This window comes from Quercus robur, chromosome 3, assembly GCF_932294415.1.
Source record: "Quercus robur chromosome 3, dhQueRobu3.1, whole genome shotgun sequence".
Classification (NCBI taxonomy): Eukaryota; Viridiplantae; Streptophyta; class Magnoliopsida; order Fagales; family Fagaceae; genus Quercus; species Quercus robur.
The window spans coordinates 59109253-59126974 of NC_065536.1; the positions used below are offsets into that span (position 1 = coordinate 59109253).

Here is a 17722-nt window from a genome sequence, read left to right on the forward strand (position 1 = left end):
GAAGAGTTTGTTGACTCCTACCATATCTATAATAAAGATTACATCGTTAAAAAAAGATAATGTCAATTGTTAGATGAGTAACGTGAATTAGATTATATAAGATCCTCTTTTTTAATGTCTTCATTAATTATATTACTCTTATTATTATATAGAATAATAATTACGATCATGCATGGGTTTAGATATATATATATATATATATATGTATATATATATATATATATATAATCTTCTCAAACCCAGCACATTGTTAGAAAGTCAAAACCTAACTCCAACAGTTTGAGCCTTGCTTTACAAAGGGTCTGTTTAGGATCTGTTTATTTTGTTAAAATTGAAAATTTTTTGTTGAAAGTATTATAGATAGAGGTAAATGTTAGTTAAAATGGTATAATGAGACTCATGAATAGTAACAAAAATAAGCTAAATAGTAAAATAAGTTGGCAAAAAAATAAGCTAGCCAAACATATACATAATTTGGAAAATCAGCTTTTATCGTACTGGTTGGTTATGTGGGTGATGAGGATAGTGATAAACAACAGGATTAATCTTGTGCAGTAAACTTGGTTATAGATTATGTAGAAGTAGAAATATTTTAAGGCCTATATTATATCTAGCTAGCATCGAATGCAATAACTTGAGTCAAACCGTGATAATTTCATTTTAATTCAAACTTTAGGGGATTAAACTTAACAATTGACAGCTTATGGACTAAATTGTTATAAAACCCAACCACATGTGGGTAATTATAATTTTCCTTTTTTATGTGGAACAAAGTTGTTTATGAATATGTCGAGTATGATTCAAGAAAAGGCTTGCTTATTGTAAAGACTTTGCCTCAATTGTGTAAATATTGTCCGCTTTGGAGCTTATACCCCTCACGGTTTTCAAACTTTAGAGGACCAAACTTAACAATCAAATCGTGATAATTTCATTTTAATTCAAACTTTAGGAGATCAAACTTTTTCAAACTTTATAGGATCAAACTTAACAATTGATAGCTTATGGACTAAATTGTTATAGGACCAAACCACATGCAGTTAATTATAATTTGGGATAGTTACACTTTACTCACCTGTGGTTTGCCTTTAATTTGACTTACCTACCCGTGGTTTCTTTTTTGACACTTACCCACATGTGATTCCTTCCGTTACTTCTCTATTATCCATCTCCAGTGCAGATGTTACACCATCGCTACCGCCACCACCAGTTGAAAACCCAGATCTTTAAGGCTCTCTCAGTTCAAGCTCTTGATGTCTGGTCCTCTCTCCTCTCTCTCTCTCTTACTCATCATCTTTATCTCTCTCTTTAAACCCATGGTTGAAAACCCAGATCAGTAGTGATTGGGTGGTCTGATCGGTCCAAATCTAAAAGAGAGAGAAGCACAGATGGTCACTTGGATTGGGTTTTCTTCGGGGTTTGTTAAGGATCTGTAGTTTGATGATTTTGGCTAGAATTTATAGAAGCACGGAGGTTTGGTTTTGTTGGTCTGATCAGTTAGTAACATTTTGCATTTTTAGTTGTGATTTGATGCACAAGGTGGCTTTGATTGTGAAGTTTATAGCTTTGTTGGTTATTTTGGATGATTTAGATGTTTTATTATTGATTTGAGTACTCTGTTCTTTGTTCTTCCTTAGTGAGGAGTGTTTGATATGCTTTAGGTTTTGTTTTTGATGAGTTTATGTGTTAGAGTAACGTCTGCACTAGAGGTGGATAATAGTGAAATAATGGAGGGAATCACAGGTGGGTAAAGTGTCAAAAATGAAACCACGGGTAGGTAAGTCAAATTAGAGACAAACCACAGGTGGGTAAAGTGTGATTATCCCTTATAATTTTCCTTTATTATGTAGAACAAAGTTGTTTATGGATATGTTGAGTTTGATTCAAGAAAATGCTTGCTTATTGTAATGACCTCGCTCCAATTGTGTAGATATTGTCTACTTTAAGGCCTATACCCCTCACAATTTTGTTCTCCCCCAAAGCACACAGAAGTGAGAGAAATGCCTCTACACACTAAAGGGAGGTCACTCCTTATAAAGACATCTACATGTGCTTCCCTAGGCGATATGGGATTTCATGGATTGCAAGACTCCCCTTTTGGGTCTTTACAATCCACCCCCTTACGTAGGGATGGCAATAAAAGTCCGACCCGCGGATACCCGGTCCGGCCCGACCCTAATGGGTCGGATTTTACCCGGTCCGATAAATAATAGGGTCGGGTATGGGTCTTTTAAAAAAAACCCGAAGTGGGTTCGGGTTTTTGTCATACCCGACCCAGACCCGACCCGTTTAAGTATAAAATTACCAAAAAACCCCCCTTATATATATATAAACTAAAAAAACCCTACTTCCTCTCATATTCCACACTCAGCCGTCCCACTCTCCATCCATTTCCCTCACAGCCTCAGTCTCCTCTCCCTTTCTCACTCTTTTCTCCCTCTCACTCACGGACTCAACCTCAAGCTCTAACCTCTGTCACCGCCACCATCACACGATCTCACCGCCGGCCTCAAGATTTGTCACCGTCAGTCTCAAGCTCTGTCACCACTGGTCTCAAGATCGTCACAGGTTTGTTTCTCTCTTTCTTTGTCTTCTCTGAGCTCCGATCTGTCTTCTCCAAGTGTAGCTCAGCCAAGATTTGCCACCACCAAGATCTCTCTCTTTTTTCTTTTTTTTTTGGGTTCATTACTTGGTGCCTGAAAGGGGTATTATTGTGTATATTCATTTGTGGGATTTATTTTGTAGATTTTTGAACTTGATGTAATGGTCTCGGATTTGGATTTGGGGGATTTATTTTGTATATATTTGAACTTGTGGCAAATCTTGTTGTAAGGAAGAAATTTTTTTTATGTATTTGGGTTATGTATATAGGATTTATGTATGGGTTTGTGATTTTTATATATTATTTCTTGTAATTTCTGTATTTGGGGTTGTGTTTTGAAAGGGAAAATGAGAAATCTAAAAGTAAATTATTGTAGATTTATGTGAAATTTGAAATCTAAAATTATTGTAGAAATCTAAAATAATTATTATAAATTAAATTAGTGTAGAATCTGAGATTTATTAAATTAATTACGGATTTTTTTTTTTTAAATTGGGCCACGATTTAGGCCATTAGGACTTAGGATTGGGCCCTAAAGTGGTCGAGGCCTGCGGGGCCCGACGGGTCGGGTTTGGAGCTTGGAAAAAAAATCAGTTTATTAACCGGGTCGGGTTCGGGTAATAGATACAGATCCGCAGGTCGGGTCTGGGTATAAAGAAACCCGGCCCGAACCCGACCCGTTGCCATCCCTACCCTTACGGGCACACGCGTCCTCATGTGTGGGGCCCACACTTCCAACTAAGGCATGACTTTAATACCACATGTAATGACCTTATCTTAACTGTGTAGATATTGTCCACTTTGAGGTCATACCTCTCATGATTTTGTTCTCCCCCAAAGCACACAGTAGTGGGGGGAAAAGACCTCTACACATTAAAAGGAGGTCACTCCTTATAAGCACATCCTCATGTGCTTCCCTAGGAGATGTGGAATTCTATGGATTGCAAGACCCTCCTTTTAAGTCTCTATACTTATATTCGTTTGTTTAGTAAACAAGTCAACTTTAAGTCTAAATTTAACTTCGAATATTAAAGAAGCTAAGCTCAAACATTATATTGTGTTTGTAAACAAACTCATGAATACATACGAGGTTCAATTTAATTATATATAATAATATATTTTTATATGTATACTTGTTTAAAAATATACTTGTATAGACTTGATATTTGATTATGTAACTTTGTAAATAGATCTATATAATACCAAACTATTATTTGTAGTTTATTATTAATATAAAAAATCTATTTGTAATAAAAATTTATAGATTTTATAAGGGATAATATTTGGCAGTAATGGATACTATATATAGGTAAATAATAAGTTAATCTAGTAACTTGTGAACAATTTCAAGTTTGTTTGACTAGAAAATGAACTAAGCTCAAACTAGGCTCATGTTTCGAAATAAAATTAAATGAACAAACCTAAACTTTAAATACTTGGTTCAGCTTTGCTTGCTTACAACTCTAATTTCATGGGGAGAGAAAGAGAGGTTGGTTATTATATCACGAGTTACGTTTAAGTTGTATTATCACTAAATAATTTTCTATTTAGTGTGTATTTCAACAAATCTATTATTGTGGGGCTCGAGGACCGAGGAAGGATATAATGAACTGTAGTTATCACTATTAAGGCATCATGAGCCCGAAGAGGGGATCTACCTGAGGACAGGATGAGAAGAGACAAAAAACTTCTGGGAAGTCAAGATGAGGAGGATGAGATATAGAGAGAGAATCATGGTAGGTGAAGGAAGTTTCTAGTAAGAGTCCACCTACTGCCTCCACATTAAATGTCTGGTAACAGTTTTATCAGCTGCATTGATGAGGAAGTGACCTAAACAGTGGAATTCACAGCTAAACAACTCATTCTACCACCTTCAATAGAAGTTTAAGGGGACAAGTGTCATAAGGAGAGTCTGGGTAGGTGGAGATGAAGGGCCAGGATACGATGGATTAAGAAATATATAAGGAAAGGGAACTTCCAGATAAAGGGAGAAAAAAAAAAAGGAACAAGAACATGGAGAGAGAGAAAGTAAACTGTGTATCATTCTGTGTAAGAATTGCCTCCTCGGGTAAGCTTGTAATAAGCCTCATATATACATAAACTTTTATCTTCAGTCATTCTTGCCCTACTATTGTCCTCGGACTAATCCCCCTCTCCTTTGTTTTAATCCACTCTCTTACAAATATCTATTGATTTGGGCTTAGTTAGGCTGCACAAACTTCACTGTTCTAAGTGGGTTTGGACAACCTGAGTTTTGTGTCCTTATAATTATCATATTAAATTTTCATTTTATATCTTGTGCTATTGTGTGCTTGTAAAATTTGAAGATGATAGGAGATTAATAACTATCTTATTTATTTAATGTTTAAATAGAAAATAATATGTTATTTAACATGGAATTTGATTCAATTTTTAAAAAAATTAAAATTATACATATATCTAATAGTAAATAATATGCTATTAACATGGAATTTGATTTGTGCACTAAAACTAATGAGAGTATATAATCTAAAATTGAGATTTTAAAAATATAAATTTTTAAAGAAAATATTGAATAATGGAACAATAATTAAAAGTTTTATAAACAGGATGTAATTTGTTCATGTTCCTCATATCATAAACAAAATTAGTTTTTCTTCCTCCACAAAATAGGTTCAGGTTTAAGAAAATGCTGCCATGCATTTCAATTTTTAAGAAACATAAATGAAATAAAGAAAGAAATTCTGGCTGTTCATACAGCACAGTGCAAGGACACTGGAGACTCCAAGGAAATAAAAAACACATGTCAATTTTTTGGGTTGATCTAGAGTGTCATAGTAAGAAAAATTTTTTTTTTTCTCTCTTTAAATTTCATAATTTTGAAGTCATTGTCTTTGCTTCATGGTGCTGGAACTTTTAAGAAACACATGATCTTGACCAAATTAAAGAAAATTGGACAATAGCCTTGCTGGGCTATCTTCCAGTATGAAAACTATTAAATAATTGCTGGTCCATTCTTGACAAAGAAAATCTCATGAAAAATATAATCTATGTGCTAGTCTACAATATTGACAAACCAATAATTATTTATTATTATTTGTTTGTTTGTTAATTTGTTTTGTGGTGAGATTAATGCCGTGTTCAAATCTGATGTTTGCTAATTAGTTATACTTAAATGAACTGATTTAGACTTTAGACAGTAATATGAACAAGCAAAGACTGTAATTAAATAAATAAAAAAATTGATACAAATTTTAACATTATTATATTGCCCTATTTATAAAAACTGGCAGAACTATAAGTTAACTAGTAACTACACATATATGTTAAAATATGATGATGGCATTGATCAATATGCAAAGTTTATTTTATTTTTTTAATAGGGTATTTTATTTTATTGTTAATATGATAATAATAATAATTACATTACTTGTTCTTGTCAATAAATATCCTATATAGATTATTAAAATGCTGAATAAGAAATGTTAATAGTTTTGTATATTTAGCTTATTTGCACGTGTTAGTGCGAGGAAGAGGGAAGAGGCATATTTTGTACAACGGATTCGTGCACTTTCGTTATTTTACTATACAAGTATCGTGCTATGTTGCTCAAAAAATTATAAAATAAAAGGATCATGGTACCCAAAATGAAAAAAAAAAAAAAAAAATGAAGGGAAATTAAGAAGTCAAATTTGATTATGGGTTATGATTAGTTCAACTAGCAAAGTCTTTGATAGTTGATTCAAGTTGAATAAAAGATTTGAGGTTCAATCTCCAGCCCCACTTAACAGCAAAAACTGACCGGTGTCTTAATCTGATAATAAATAGCACAATCACTAAAAATGAATATCATAGGTTGAACCTCTCTCTCTATATATATAATTATTTTTTCTAAAGTCAAATTTGATAAATAAATTGCTAGGATTTAGAATACAATTGTTACTGCCCGTAACGTATTGGTAGCAAAGTAGAATAATCATTAAATGGATGTTGTCGGTTTAAATCTTATTAAGTATTATTCTAAGGATCAAATCTTAATCAAATAAACTATTCTTAATGTTTTAGGTTGAAATCTTAACGCTTACTATAAAGTAATGTATTATTTTTAGTATTGTATACAAATCAGGATCAAATCTTAATCAAATAAAGTAACCAAGTTCTAGATGGTTTTAGGGTGGTTTTGTTCTGCCTCAATATTTTTTTGAATCCAACCTATAGCATAAGTGCTAGAGAAGCAATTCAATCAAACCCATTATTAAAGCCATCAACCAAACCTGATCTTAAAGAATAATTCAAACAAAAAACTTTTTTTTTTATTAAAGAAGGTTATGGAAATATATAGTTCAATAGTATTAAAAAAGAGGAAGATAATAATATCAATTGTTTTAAATGAGTTCATAGTATAAGATGCTATTTTTAATGTTGTAGTAGTTGTAACAATAACCAAAGAATAAGTTCATGCATGGAATTCAGATGGTGAATTACTCAAACCCAGCACTTTGTCTGAAAGGGTAAAAACCCGAACTAAAAGAGTCTTTGCTATATACATGTTTGAAATCAGTTTTCACCGTATATAGTCACGGGTGACGATGCGGTATAATAGCAATCTTTTGCATAAACTTTATTATTTTTAATGAGTGATTTTAGGGATATTACAAATATTATTATAAAAATTATATGTTTACATTTATTGTTTGTATAAAATGTACAAAATTGTATGCATTTGCATGAGCAACATACAATATTGTACTCTGTTCATGTAAATGTGTACAAAGTACAATATTATACAGTTTACAACTTAAATTGTACATGAATAATAAATGTAAAAACATAATTTTGCTATTATTATATAGTTCATGTTAACGGATATCCTTTAGACAATTGTTAATAAATGAAAATTTCTATCGTGCTCAAAATTTTGAATAAAATGTATCTAAAAATGATTTCTAAACCAATGCCCTTAGGGAATTTGTTAACATTTCCCTTAATATAAGTCTTTTAAACTAAATTTTCATTTATTGTTAAAAAAAGCAATTCTAATATTTAATTATTATGTTATTAAAGGACATTTATTAATATTTGTTACATTCAATACATACGTGTTTTTATAAATAAAATAACACATTGATAATAAATTTAAGATTTTTTTTTAGGATTTAAGATTTTCTTAATTATATATGTGGAAGTGGACGGTTTTAGACTTGATTTTCTATAGCACGAGATACCTAATAAGACCTTAAACTGAAAATAGTTTAAAGGATTCAATATCATCCTGCCAAGTTTTTCCTCTATTTTTTTTTTCTTGCTAGTTTTAGTTTGAGCATTTCCATTAAATAAGTGCTTCAATTCTCAACACATGGACTACCCACCATATTTATTATATTTTATAAAACCAAAGCACCCAGAAAAAAAAAATGGAAAACCAATTGGCTGGTTAATGTCTCAAGCAAAAGATTATTCTTTTCAGATTGCAGAAATGCTGGCATGCATTATGCGTTTTAACAATTTAAGTTAGTTAAACTTGATTAATAAGTTTCCTTTTTTTTTTTGGTAATAATTAATAATAATAATAAGATTGAAGACACGACGTGCATAATGGTGCAACTTATGTAAGACTAATTAAGAACACATGCAGGGACGGAACTAGGATTTGTACTTGGGGGCAAAGCTTAAAACCAAGAAAAAATTTATGAAAAGAAAAACTAACATCTATTTCATATTCAACAAAATACTATATACAAAATAAGTATTTCTTAAATATTTCATATTATAAAAAACATCAACAAAATATAACATACAAAATAAGTGTTTCTTATTTTGTGCACGATTTTTGTTTAGTTCATATTTATTTATTTTTTCTTTGTAGTTAAGGGGGCATGAATTTTATTTATTTATTTCTTTTCTTGTAGGTCAATATCTAAATATTTTAGAGGAGGAGAGACAAAATATATATATATATATATATATATTTAAGGGCAAATCTTAATTTTTTGTATACCAATTTGTAAGCATATATTAGTTTTTTTTTTTTTTTTGTTTTTGCATGGCCCCCTTCTGCTCTAGTGTAGGTCCATCCCTGAACACATGGTCATGAAAAAAAAAAAAAGGAAAAAAAGAAAGAAAGAAAAGAAAGACAAGAAAGACAGTAACTTTGCTGGGCTATCCACCAATCATATGGGTTCTGTTTATAGACGAAGTGTAACACTTTTCTTGATCAATTCACAAATGTGTACAGTACGTATAAATTTACAAGTCGTGCGCAATTAAAACAAAGAAAATGTCAGATCTTCCTGGCTTCAAGGCTTGGTTTTAATGATCTCACCAAACTTTGTTCCAAACCTGGACCAATTCGAATGAATTGGTTTTGATCATGACAACGTTTCTTTGGCACTTAGGCAGTATAATAATACCACAATAATATATCTGTGAACAAAAATTTTTCTATTTTTTGATTTAAAGTTGCTGTTGACAATACCAGCCATGCACACATCAGGCAAATTTTGAAATGAATTTCCAGTTCTTGAAAGTCTAAAGATTTCAAGCCACTGGAGAAGATACATGGCACTGTGTTTAATCACCTACATATATTGTGGAATAAATTACATATTTTCTATCTACCACTTCTAGAGGAGCTTCGCATATTTGCTTGCATGTTCATGCCTAACTGTAAATCCAAGGATTTATAGCTTTGCTTAGAAGCAGGCAAGGCTGAAGGCTTAAAGATATTGGGCCTATTCTCTCTGGACCTGTCACTATGTGTTAAAGTGAAGCTACATGAATCTTGTTGGAAAGAGACTTGAGCAGGTACAGCATACCACTTTGATAATTGAGAGCCATTAACATGAGCATCTTGATCAAAGGGATTATTGAAACAAATCTGAGACTCATCGTAGACTGTGAACTCTGATGAGGGACTGTAAAACCAAGGAACAGTACTGTTGCCATTAGAATTAGTAAAGGCTTGGCTGTAAGGTTGAAGGTAACAGTTGAGGCTGGCTTTCCTTGCTTGAAGCTGCAACCTTTTCTTCTTCATCCTCTCCTTCTTATGGGCATTTTGGTGACCTCCTAATGCTTGTGAGTTTGCAAACTCCTTGAGACAATATTGGCACTCGAACTTCTTGTCATCAAGGCCCCCAATTAAGCTCCTTTCCTTGGAAAGTTTCTTCTCTCTTTCAGATGAAACTGTTGTTGTTGATGAGTTTACACTTTCATCTCCTTCTGCTGAGCCTTTCATGTTGCTCTCATCATTCTTACTAGGTGTTAACTCAACCCCAAATAATTTGAGCTTCTTCTCTGCATTAGAACTAGCAGAATAGCCATTTTCTCTATCCCATGTGGGAGATTGGAAATGATTAGAGTTAGAATTGGACTCAACCTTTGCCATCACTCCCAAAACTAGAAAAGATTAAAAAAGATATTTGTAGTAGTACTGATACACCGATTAGTTGTTTGGCTTCTCTTCCTTTTATAGTAACCTCTATGGTTTCCAACGATGCATTGCATCTCAAGTTTAGATTTAATATATAATAATAGTCATCATGAACGGCACAAGCATAACCAAGGGTCAATAAAAATGTAATATAAAAGAAAAGTCAGATCAGAGAAGCCGTCTCATGCAATATTGGTATAAAAAAAACTCTTTCTTGTTGTTGATGTTGTTGTATATACACTCCAACTTTACCTATCAAAGAGGATTCAGTGTGTTTAATTAACAAGTAATTCCATGGTCTATAAGCACTTAAAATAATTTAAGACATGCAATTATGCTACCACTTGGACATTTAAAAGAAATATTCCATGCTTTAAAAGATTGCTAAAGTATTATATTAATACCAAAAAGTCAAAGAAAAAATGGGGATGCAATCACCTGGAAGGAAGGGGCTCCAACTTTGCAACAAAATTCTCACTGTACTTCAATGCATATCTATGATTTTTCATTTTTTTTAACTTTACAAATCAACAAGTCAGTGGATTCATGTATTGCCCTCTATTAAAGCCTAATCATATATAATAAACAGATAACTACATAAAAATTATATATGTGGGTGCCAAGTCCCATCTACTACAGTCTACAGCTCCACATAAAATCCTATTAAAATCAAAGTTCTGTAGAAAATGTGAATAATCAGCACTTGATGAAGCTTCCTTTGTAATTATCCCTTTAGGTATACTTAATTAAAAATATAAAGCCCAAATTAAACATGTCTATCTTGACCATGTTTGAAAAATGCTCTTAGAATAGTAACTGAGATTAGTTGCTAGCTAACAAAGGAATATAAGAAAGTGGGCAATGATGTAAGCATATATACTAATAAGGGTCTTCAATAAGATCTGGGCATATCTTCTTAGAGCAGGCAAAGCCTATAATTTATACCCAAAAAGCATATTTTTTCAGGTGAATCAAGTCATCAACTAATATTTTTGTATATTAAGCAAAGCATTTGTAATGGACAGTTGTTCTAGTTGGACCCACTTTTTTGTGGGTTTGGGGACAATGTTACAAACTATTGGATTGTGTCGTTATTCCATTGTCTCTACCCAAGATCTTCCAAATGGTGGACTTCTTCATCCAATAGATCTCTCATGCTAATCAATTCCCACTCCTTTTTCTTGCCTTTTTTAGTGTATTCAAATTAACTTTTTCTTGCTTTGGAGGAAGAATTCTAAGGAGGCATGCTGTCATCAAGCATCTCACTATCCTAACATGTGGAATAAAATGAGGCTATATTAAGAGGTGAGATTGGATTTTTGGTGGCTTGGGTGGGTTGGTTGGTTGGTTTGATTGATTGATTTCAGCTATAATTTCATTTCATTAATCCACTGATTGATAAAGAGGATCATATGGTGGCCCCTACCATAAGCCACCCCTAAACACATGTTCCTATCCACTCTAATTTGCTTCTCTTCTGGACATTTACCACAAGAATTCTCTTATTTTATGGAATCCCAAAGAATGCCAATATTGACTGTGGCAAAAAATATTATAAATTATTTATTTTGTAAACGAGAAAACACATGCGCTGATATATAATAATTATCTCATTGATCCGATGTATGTATTATTTTTCTTCTAGCACATGTCTTATATAATTATTGAACTTATATGTTGAGAAAGAAATTATGTGTATTTTGGATGCACAATACTCTTTTTTATTAATATGACGAATCTATGACATGTCATGTTTTTATTTTGAATCTGTAGCTGAGATGTGAAATTTCCCCTACTAACCCACCTTTTGTTAATGGCCCTTGTACTCCAAACAACTGCATGCAAATCTGCAAACTATAATATATTGAATCAATTGGTGTAAATGGGTTTTAAGAAATTTTTGCATCATTCCCTCTAGGCTCTAGCTGTCTAGCATTTTAAATATAATAAGGATAGTTTATGTGACAAAGTTTATCACACCCATGTTCTCAATACTTATGCATTGACTATTGGACATTATTTTAGTGTGAAAAAAACAGTTAGTAGCAATATTAGTCCTATATGATCCCCCAATTACGTGAGCCCGCAATTACGTGAGGGTGGTGAAAGAAGTGTAGAAGGCACTTCAAATATTCATATCTAAGTGGTTCAATAGAATACATGCCACCTGTCAGCCAATATACTTGGAAAAATTGGAAAACAATTAGGAATAAGTCAAGCAGAATAACTAATAGAACTGGAAAAAAATCATAAATAAACTCTAATAGGACAATAGAATACATGCCACTTGTCAAGCATCATATACTTAGGAAAATTGAAAAACTATAAGATAAGGAAAAACACTAGAAGAATAATAAGAATAATTATAATAGTACCAGGAAAAAAAAACTTAATAAACTCTAATAGGACAAAGACGTAGTAGTACAAGATTGACCAAACCAAATTTACAACTACCAGTTTTGTGGAAAGAAGAGGCTCAGATCCTCAACAATTAATTAAGACTTAATTAAGAGTTCACTTTGTAGATACCAAGTACCAAAAACCAACCACAGGTCCACAGCTCACATTTTTGAAGAATTCTTCTTCATTAGAGAGACTAGGCCATAAGGGAAAGCATGTCCTAGACAAATTAACACACAGCATTCTCATATTCTGTGCCTAGCAATTGCTATGGTTAATTTGTTACAGTGGGCTGCACACTGTATGTTGAAATAGTTTAAAAATTTATAAATCCAATGGATATCTGTGTTCCCGGCATGAAACTACTTCGCATCTTAATAGTCACTTGAACATAATATAACATATAATTCTTGTTAAATATTACAAATCTAAATATGTATACAGGGTCATATCATTTAAAATTTTTCATAACTTGACGTTCTAGATGTTAAATTCAACTAATAAAATCTTAAGCAGTGAATTTAAAATTGTGGGTATACATGTTATCAAATGTATGTATATATGACACGTAAAAACTAAGAGTAAATAGTGATTTTAATATAAGTTGGTGAGATTCGATTACTGTCTACATCAAAAAACCAGTTAATATCTTGATCTAATGATAAAAAAACAATAATCAGAATCGAACACTTTAAATTAAAAACTGATATAGGTTGATCTCCGAACCTAATTTGGCCAGTAACAAGAGAAGCTTTTTGGAATGAAACAAACAAGGGAACAGTGCATGTCATGTTCAACCCACCAACGAAGATCCATGGAAAGAGGGTTCAATCATCAATGGTCTTCTTTGGGCGTCGGGTATTAAAGTTTTTAATGACTGTATCAGCAAAGCACTTTCATAATAATAATTAAAGTGTGTTTGTAATTATCCTTTGGCAGAAGAAAGAATCCGAGGAGAGATTGTCATAATATATATATATATTAGGGTTTTCATTGCTCTCTAATTTTAATTAGCAGCAAGGTTTTGATTCGTTGACGCGTCATATTCGATTTATAGTAGCTTTTTTGGGCAAAAGCATGTAAAGGGTCTTTATATAAAATTAGAAAACAATACTGTTTTGTCTAACTTTGAAGATTTGCATAAGGATATGGTGTGGTTTGCGCACTATAATCACATCATATTTGAACCAAATATTAATTAAGGTAATGGGGCGACTTCTTCACATGTTTTTTTCTTCTTTTTTTTTTTTTTGATGAAAGACTCCTTCACATGTTAAGATAGTGCATATTAAAAGGGCTACTAGAATAATGAACAATATTAATAATAAGTAAACTTAGCGTGTACATGAACAAGATGCAAAAAGTACACATAAATGGCTTGTTTAAGTGTTATCTACCCCAACTGTTAAAGATATATTAGCCCATTAGTATAGGCCCAAGTCTAATTCTACTTTGTGTGCAAGCCAAGTCTCTTACTTGTACTAGAAGTCTATTAGTCTAGGGTTTAGTCTACTATACATACACATGTTATAATTCATTGTAACACAGGATTTGTATTACACTATATTATATTATTGATGTAGCCCTTTAGGGTTTCCTCCGTGGATGTAGGCCGTTAGGCTGAACCACGTAACCCTCGTGTGTTATTGTGTTTTATACTTTATACTTTTGTTTCTGCATCCATACTAGCATATTCAACATGGTGTATCAATGCTAATATTTAACACCAACCAACATTAAACCTTATAAATTTATAGGACATAATCTTTCACAAAAATAAAAAATAAGAAAAAATATCTGATTTTGATTTGAAGTTTATTATAGAATGAAAAGAGTCTTAAATTTGAGGCGGGTTTAGGGTTTCTTAGGTTTTTGGTGGAAAAATAAAAAATAAAAAACAAAACAAAACAAAACTCAATAACATCAAATTCGTACTTGTAGGCAAACAGGGAAAGGAAAAGGAAAAGAAGAAGCTCCCTAAAGAAACTCTAATCTTTATAAACTAGCAATAAAGAGGACATGCATTTAGGTTATTAAAGTTGTTAAAGGACTTAGCATTTGTTTGACTAATATTCAAATTTATCCTATTTTCGTGTTAACTTATATACAACTTTTTAAAGTTCACTTTTTTATGAATTCACTATACTTTTACCTATTTATTTTAAATTATCCAAAAACTGATACTTAAAATCTCCTGTGTATCTTTGTTAACTTTTTTTACAAGTTTCATTACCAAAGAGACTAGCTTTACCTAAATAGATCTAAGACAAATTTGTAATGATGTTGTTTTTGATTGTCTATTTATTTATTTTTTGGAACTTGGTTAGAAATACTAGATATGCCGCCCTATAGCTTGAACCCGCTCCCCCAATTCTCAACGACTCTCAAGTACTTCGTACTTGGAGAGGTACTAATCCGCCTCAAATTCGGTTGGTTTTTCAATTGTCTATTTGAAACGATATATTGCTTTGAACTAAACCCACCTAACTTTCAAGATTTATGAGTAGCTAGCAAAAATTGAAAAGGATAATTTACAGAAAAAATAATAGGTTAACGTTCGGTACAAAACTTAATTACACAAAGCAATGATAGTTTTGGAGGGTTGGTGGGGGCACAAACAATTAATGAAGAATTGCATTATAAGAAACTCCTATTTTCCATCAAATTAAGAACTATGCATCCATTTAATTAAGAAGAGACAAAGTCTTGTACAAGCAAATAAATGATTTTCGTCTGGTACGTTGTAACAAACTCAAGAAACCACATTCAATGTTTGGAGACAAGAAGAATAGCTTTTCTTAAAAAAAACATAATCGCACCAACAAACTCAGTTTGACTTCTCCTTGTTAGGAATCTGAATTCCCTGCATATTATTGTGTTCTATTCCAGATCTTTCGTCGTGGCTGCTGAGCCTTGTCTGGTTCCAAAATTCGTTCACACTTTTTCTCCGTTCACTGTATTACTACAGTACAGAGAATTGATTTGGCGTTTTACAAAAAAGGTGAACGAGCTTTGTCATTTTTCTCATGTGTTGGAATAATCTCCTCTATTGGTTTGAATTGGAGTAGGGTTTTCTCTGTTAGTGTTAATGGGAAATTGACCAGTGGCTGACATGATTGTTTGGACCGTTTCTATATAAGTTTGAGTGAGAGTAGACCATACTTTCTTGTACTCAGGTTGTGAAAAATCAATTTTAGGCCAAAAGTTTTGTCGTTAATTAATGACAGATACACATGATAATAAAGCAATTTAAAATTGTTGATAATGTGGAAAGCAAGGATAAATTTGTAGAGAAAGTCGACAGAAAAAAAATAGTTGATAAAACTTTTCATATAAGCTAATGTAGCAGATTTTGTGTTAATAAGATTATGAAATTATTTAATATTCGATTTATAAATGTATAATTTAAAAAATTTAATTTAAATTATCTATGATGAACGGATTAATAATCTCCAATTATTTTAATATTTGGCATATATGGAGAGTATAAGAAGACAATGTGATTCAATCATGGATTTATTAAAAAAAATACATTTAATAGAAAGTTCTTAAGTGGTGTAATTTGAACCAAAGGAATATAGGGAAAATGTTTAATTTTTTGCACACTAACTATTTTACATAGTTTTACACACCCTAAAAAGCAACAAAAACTATGATTTTAAGCCATCATTTTAGTTTTTTTATTTCTATTTTTATTTTTATTTATTTATGTGTAAAACTATGTAAAACAATTTGTGTGTAATGTTGTCCCATCAAAAGTTGACCGGTGCTCACACTATTTGTGTGTATAATAATCATATTATTCATATATCTAATCATTCACACAAATCTATAAAACCTAAGTTTAGGCAACTTTCAAATTTCTGTTGAATTAGTGAAGTAATATGGTGTATATTTCTACTTATTAATTATGATTGTATAGGAAATATGTTGCCTTTTCTTATCTATAACAAGTCTGATTAGTGAACACTACCTAACAATAGTTTTTTTTTTTTTTTTTTTCCCTCATCAAATTACTCTCAAGTTATATTTTTGGTGTGACTTTTGTTAGAATCACACTATTCAATAACTTTTCATTACATTGCATGAATGGTAATTATAACAAGGGTTATGCTAACGAGTGCCTTTAGGGCACTAGTTAAAAATCCAGTTAAAGAAAGTTTTGACATCACTTTTATGGGAAATGAAAAAAGCTGTCAAAATATTAATTGTTTTTTTTTTTTTCTTTTCTCATAAAAACTTTCTTTAATTAGATTCTTAACCAGTACCCTCAGGGCACTCGTTAGCATTTCCCTTATAACAAATCTACAATTGGATTATTTTGTCTCCTCGCTTGCAAACACCAAGATGATAAAGATTAATAACCATCCCCTTATGAATTTATGAATTGGATAATAAATTACATTCAATTAATATGAAACTTAAGTATCTGAAATTTTGAATTGAAGGGCCAAGTCCACTCTCAAAATCCATGAGAGGCTCAAGTTCCATCTGTGCATGGTGGCTTATAACATTATATCAACTAGGAGCAAGCTTTGTCTAGGAAGATCACAGATGTCTCATGTCCGCTCTGCCAACAAGCCAAGGAAACGGTATGCACCTCTTTAAGGATTGTGAATCTGCAAAAAAGACTGATTTGCAAGTATGTGGTGTCTAGACTCTCAGATATTCAAGCACAAGAAATTCAGAATTTGTGGAGAACAACTCCTTTAAACTATGCAGCCAGCTCTGTGAATCAAATTTGGAGAAAATGGATTTCCAAAAGGAAGAGCGAGACCTGCATCAAGTGTTCGAGGTAAATAATGAGGGATAAACTCACTCAAGAAGAACTCCCATTGTAGCAAAGCGAAATAATTTTCCTAATTTTTTTTTTAACCCCAACATATCTCTCTCTGTCTCTCTCTCTCTCCTCCCAGGCTCCCACCCGTTTTAGGTTCTCTTTCTCAGTCAATTCCTTACTGTTATAGTCATGATTAGTGGCTCCACCTTCTGAACAAAATGTGTCGCCCTTATATTTTTTGTCTTCTTCTTGACCTGCGGCTATGGAGGAAAATATCATCAATTGGGTGGCAATGGTGGCGTGTGAACGGAATCGTTCTAGTAATGAAGTGGTGGGGCAATTGAAATTTGGATTGAGTTGTTAGAAAATTAATATTGAAATTGACTAGAGAACAAAAGAATTAGTTTGTTGGAAGTATATCCAGAAAGATAGGTAAAGTAGAAAACATCTCTAGAAAAATATATCTAGTGAACGCTCTGCTTTATTAAAAATAAAAAGTAAAGAGAGCTTCAACTCTTTTGGCAGGCAATACCAG

At 32.1% G+C, this 17722-nt stretch overlaps 1 protein-coding gene across 1 annotated transcript; it reads right to left on the bottom strand.

The window, feature by feature from the left end:
- Positions 1-8998: 8998 nt before the first annotated feature.
- On the bottom strand, positions 8999-10538 carry LOC126718611 (zinc finger protein 5). Its single transcript, XM_050420909.1, has 2 exons — positions 10446-10538; positions 8999-10259 (listed from the first exon to the last, which is right to left on the bottom strand). Exon 2 carries the CDS (start codon positions 9960-9962, stop codon positions 9189-9191), a length of 774 nt encoding a protein of 257 aa, XP_050276866.1. The 5' UTR covers positions 9963-10259; positions 10446-10538; the 3' UTR covers positions 8999-9188.
- Positions 10539-17722: the final 7184 nt, after the last annotated feature.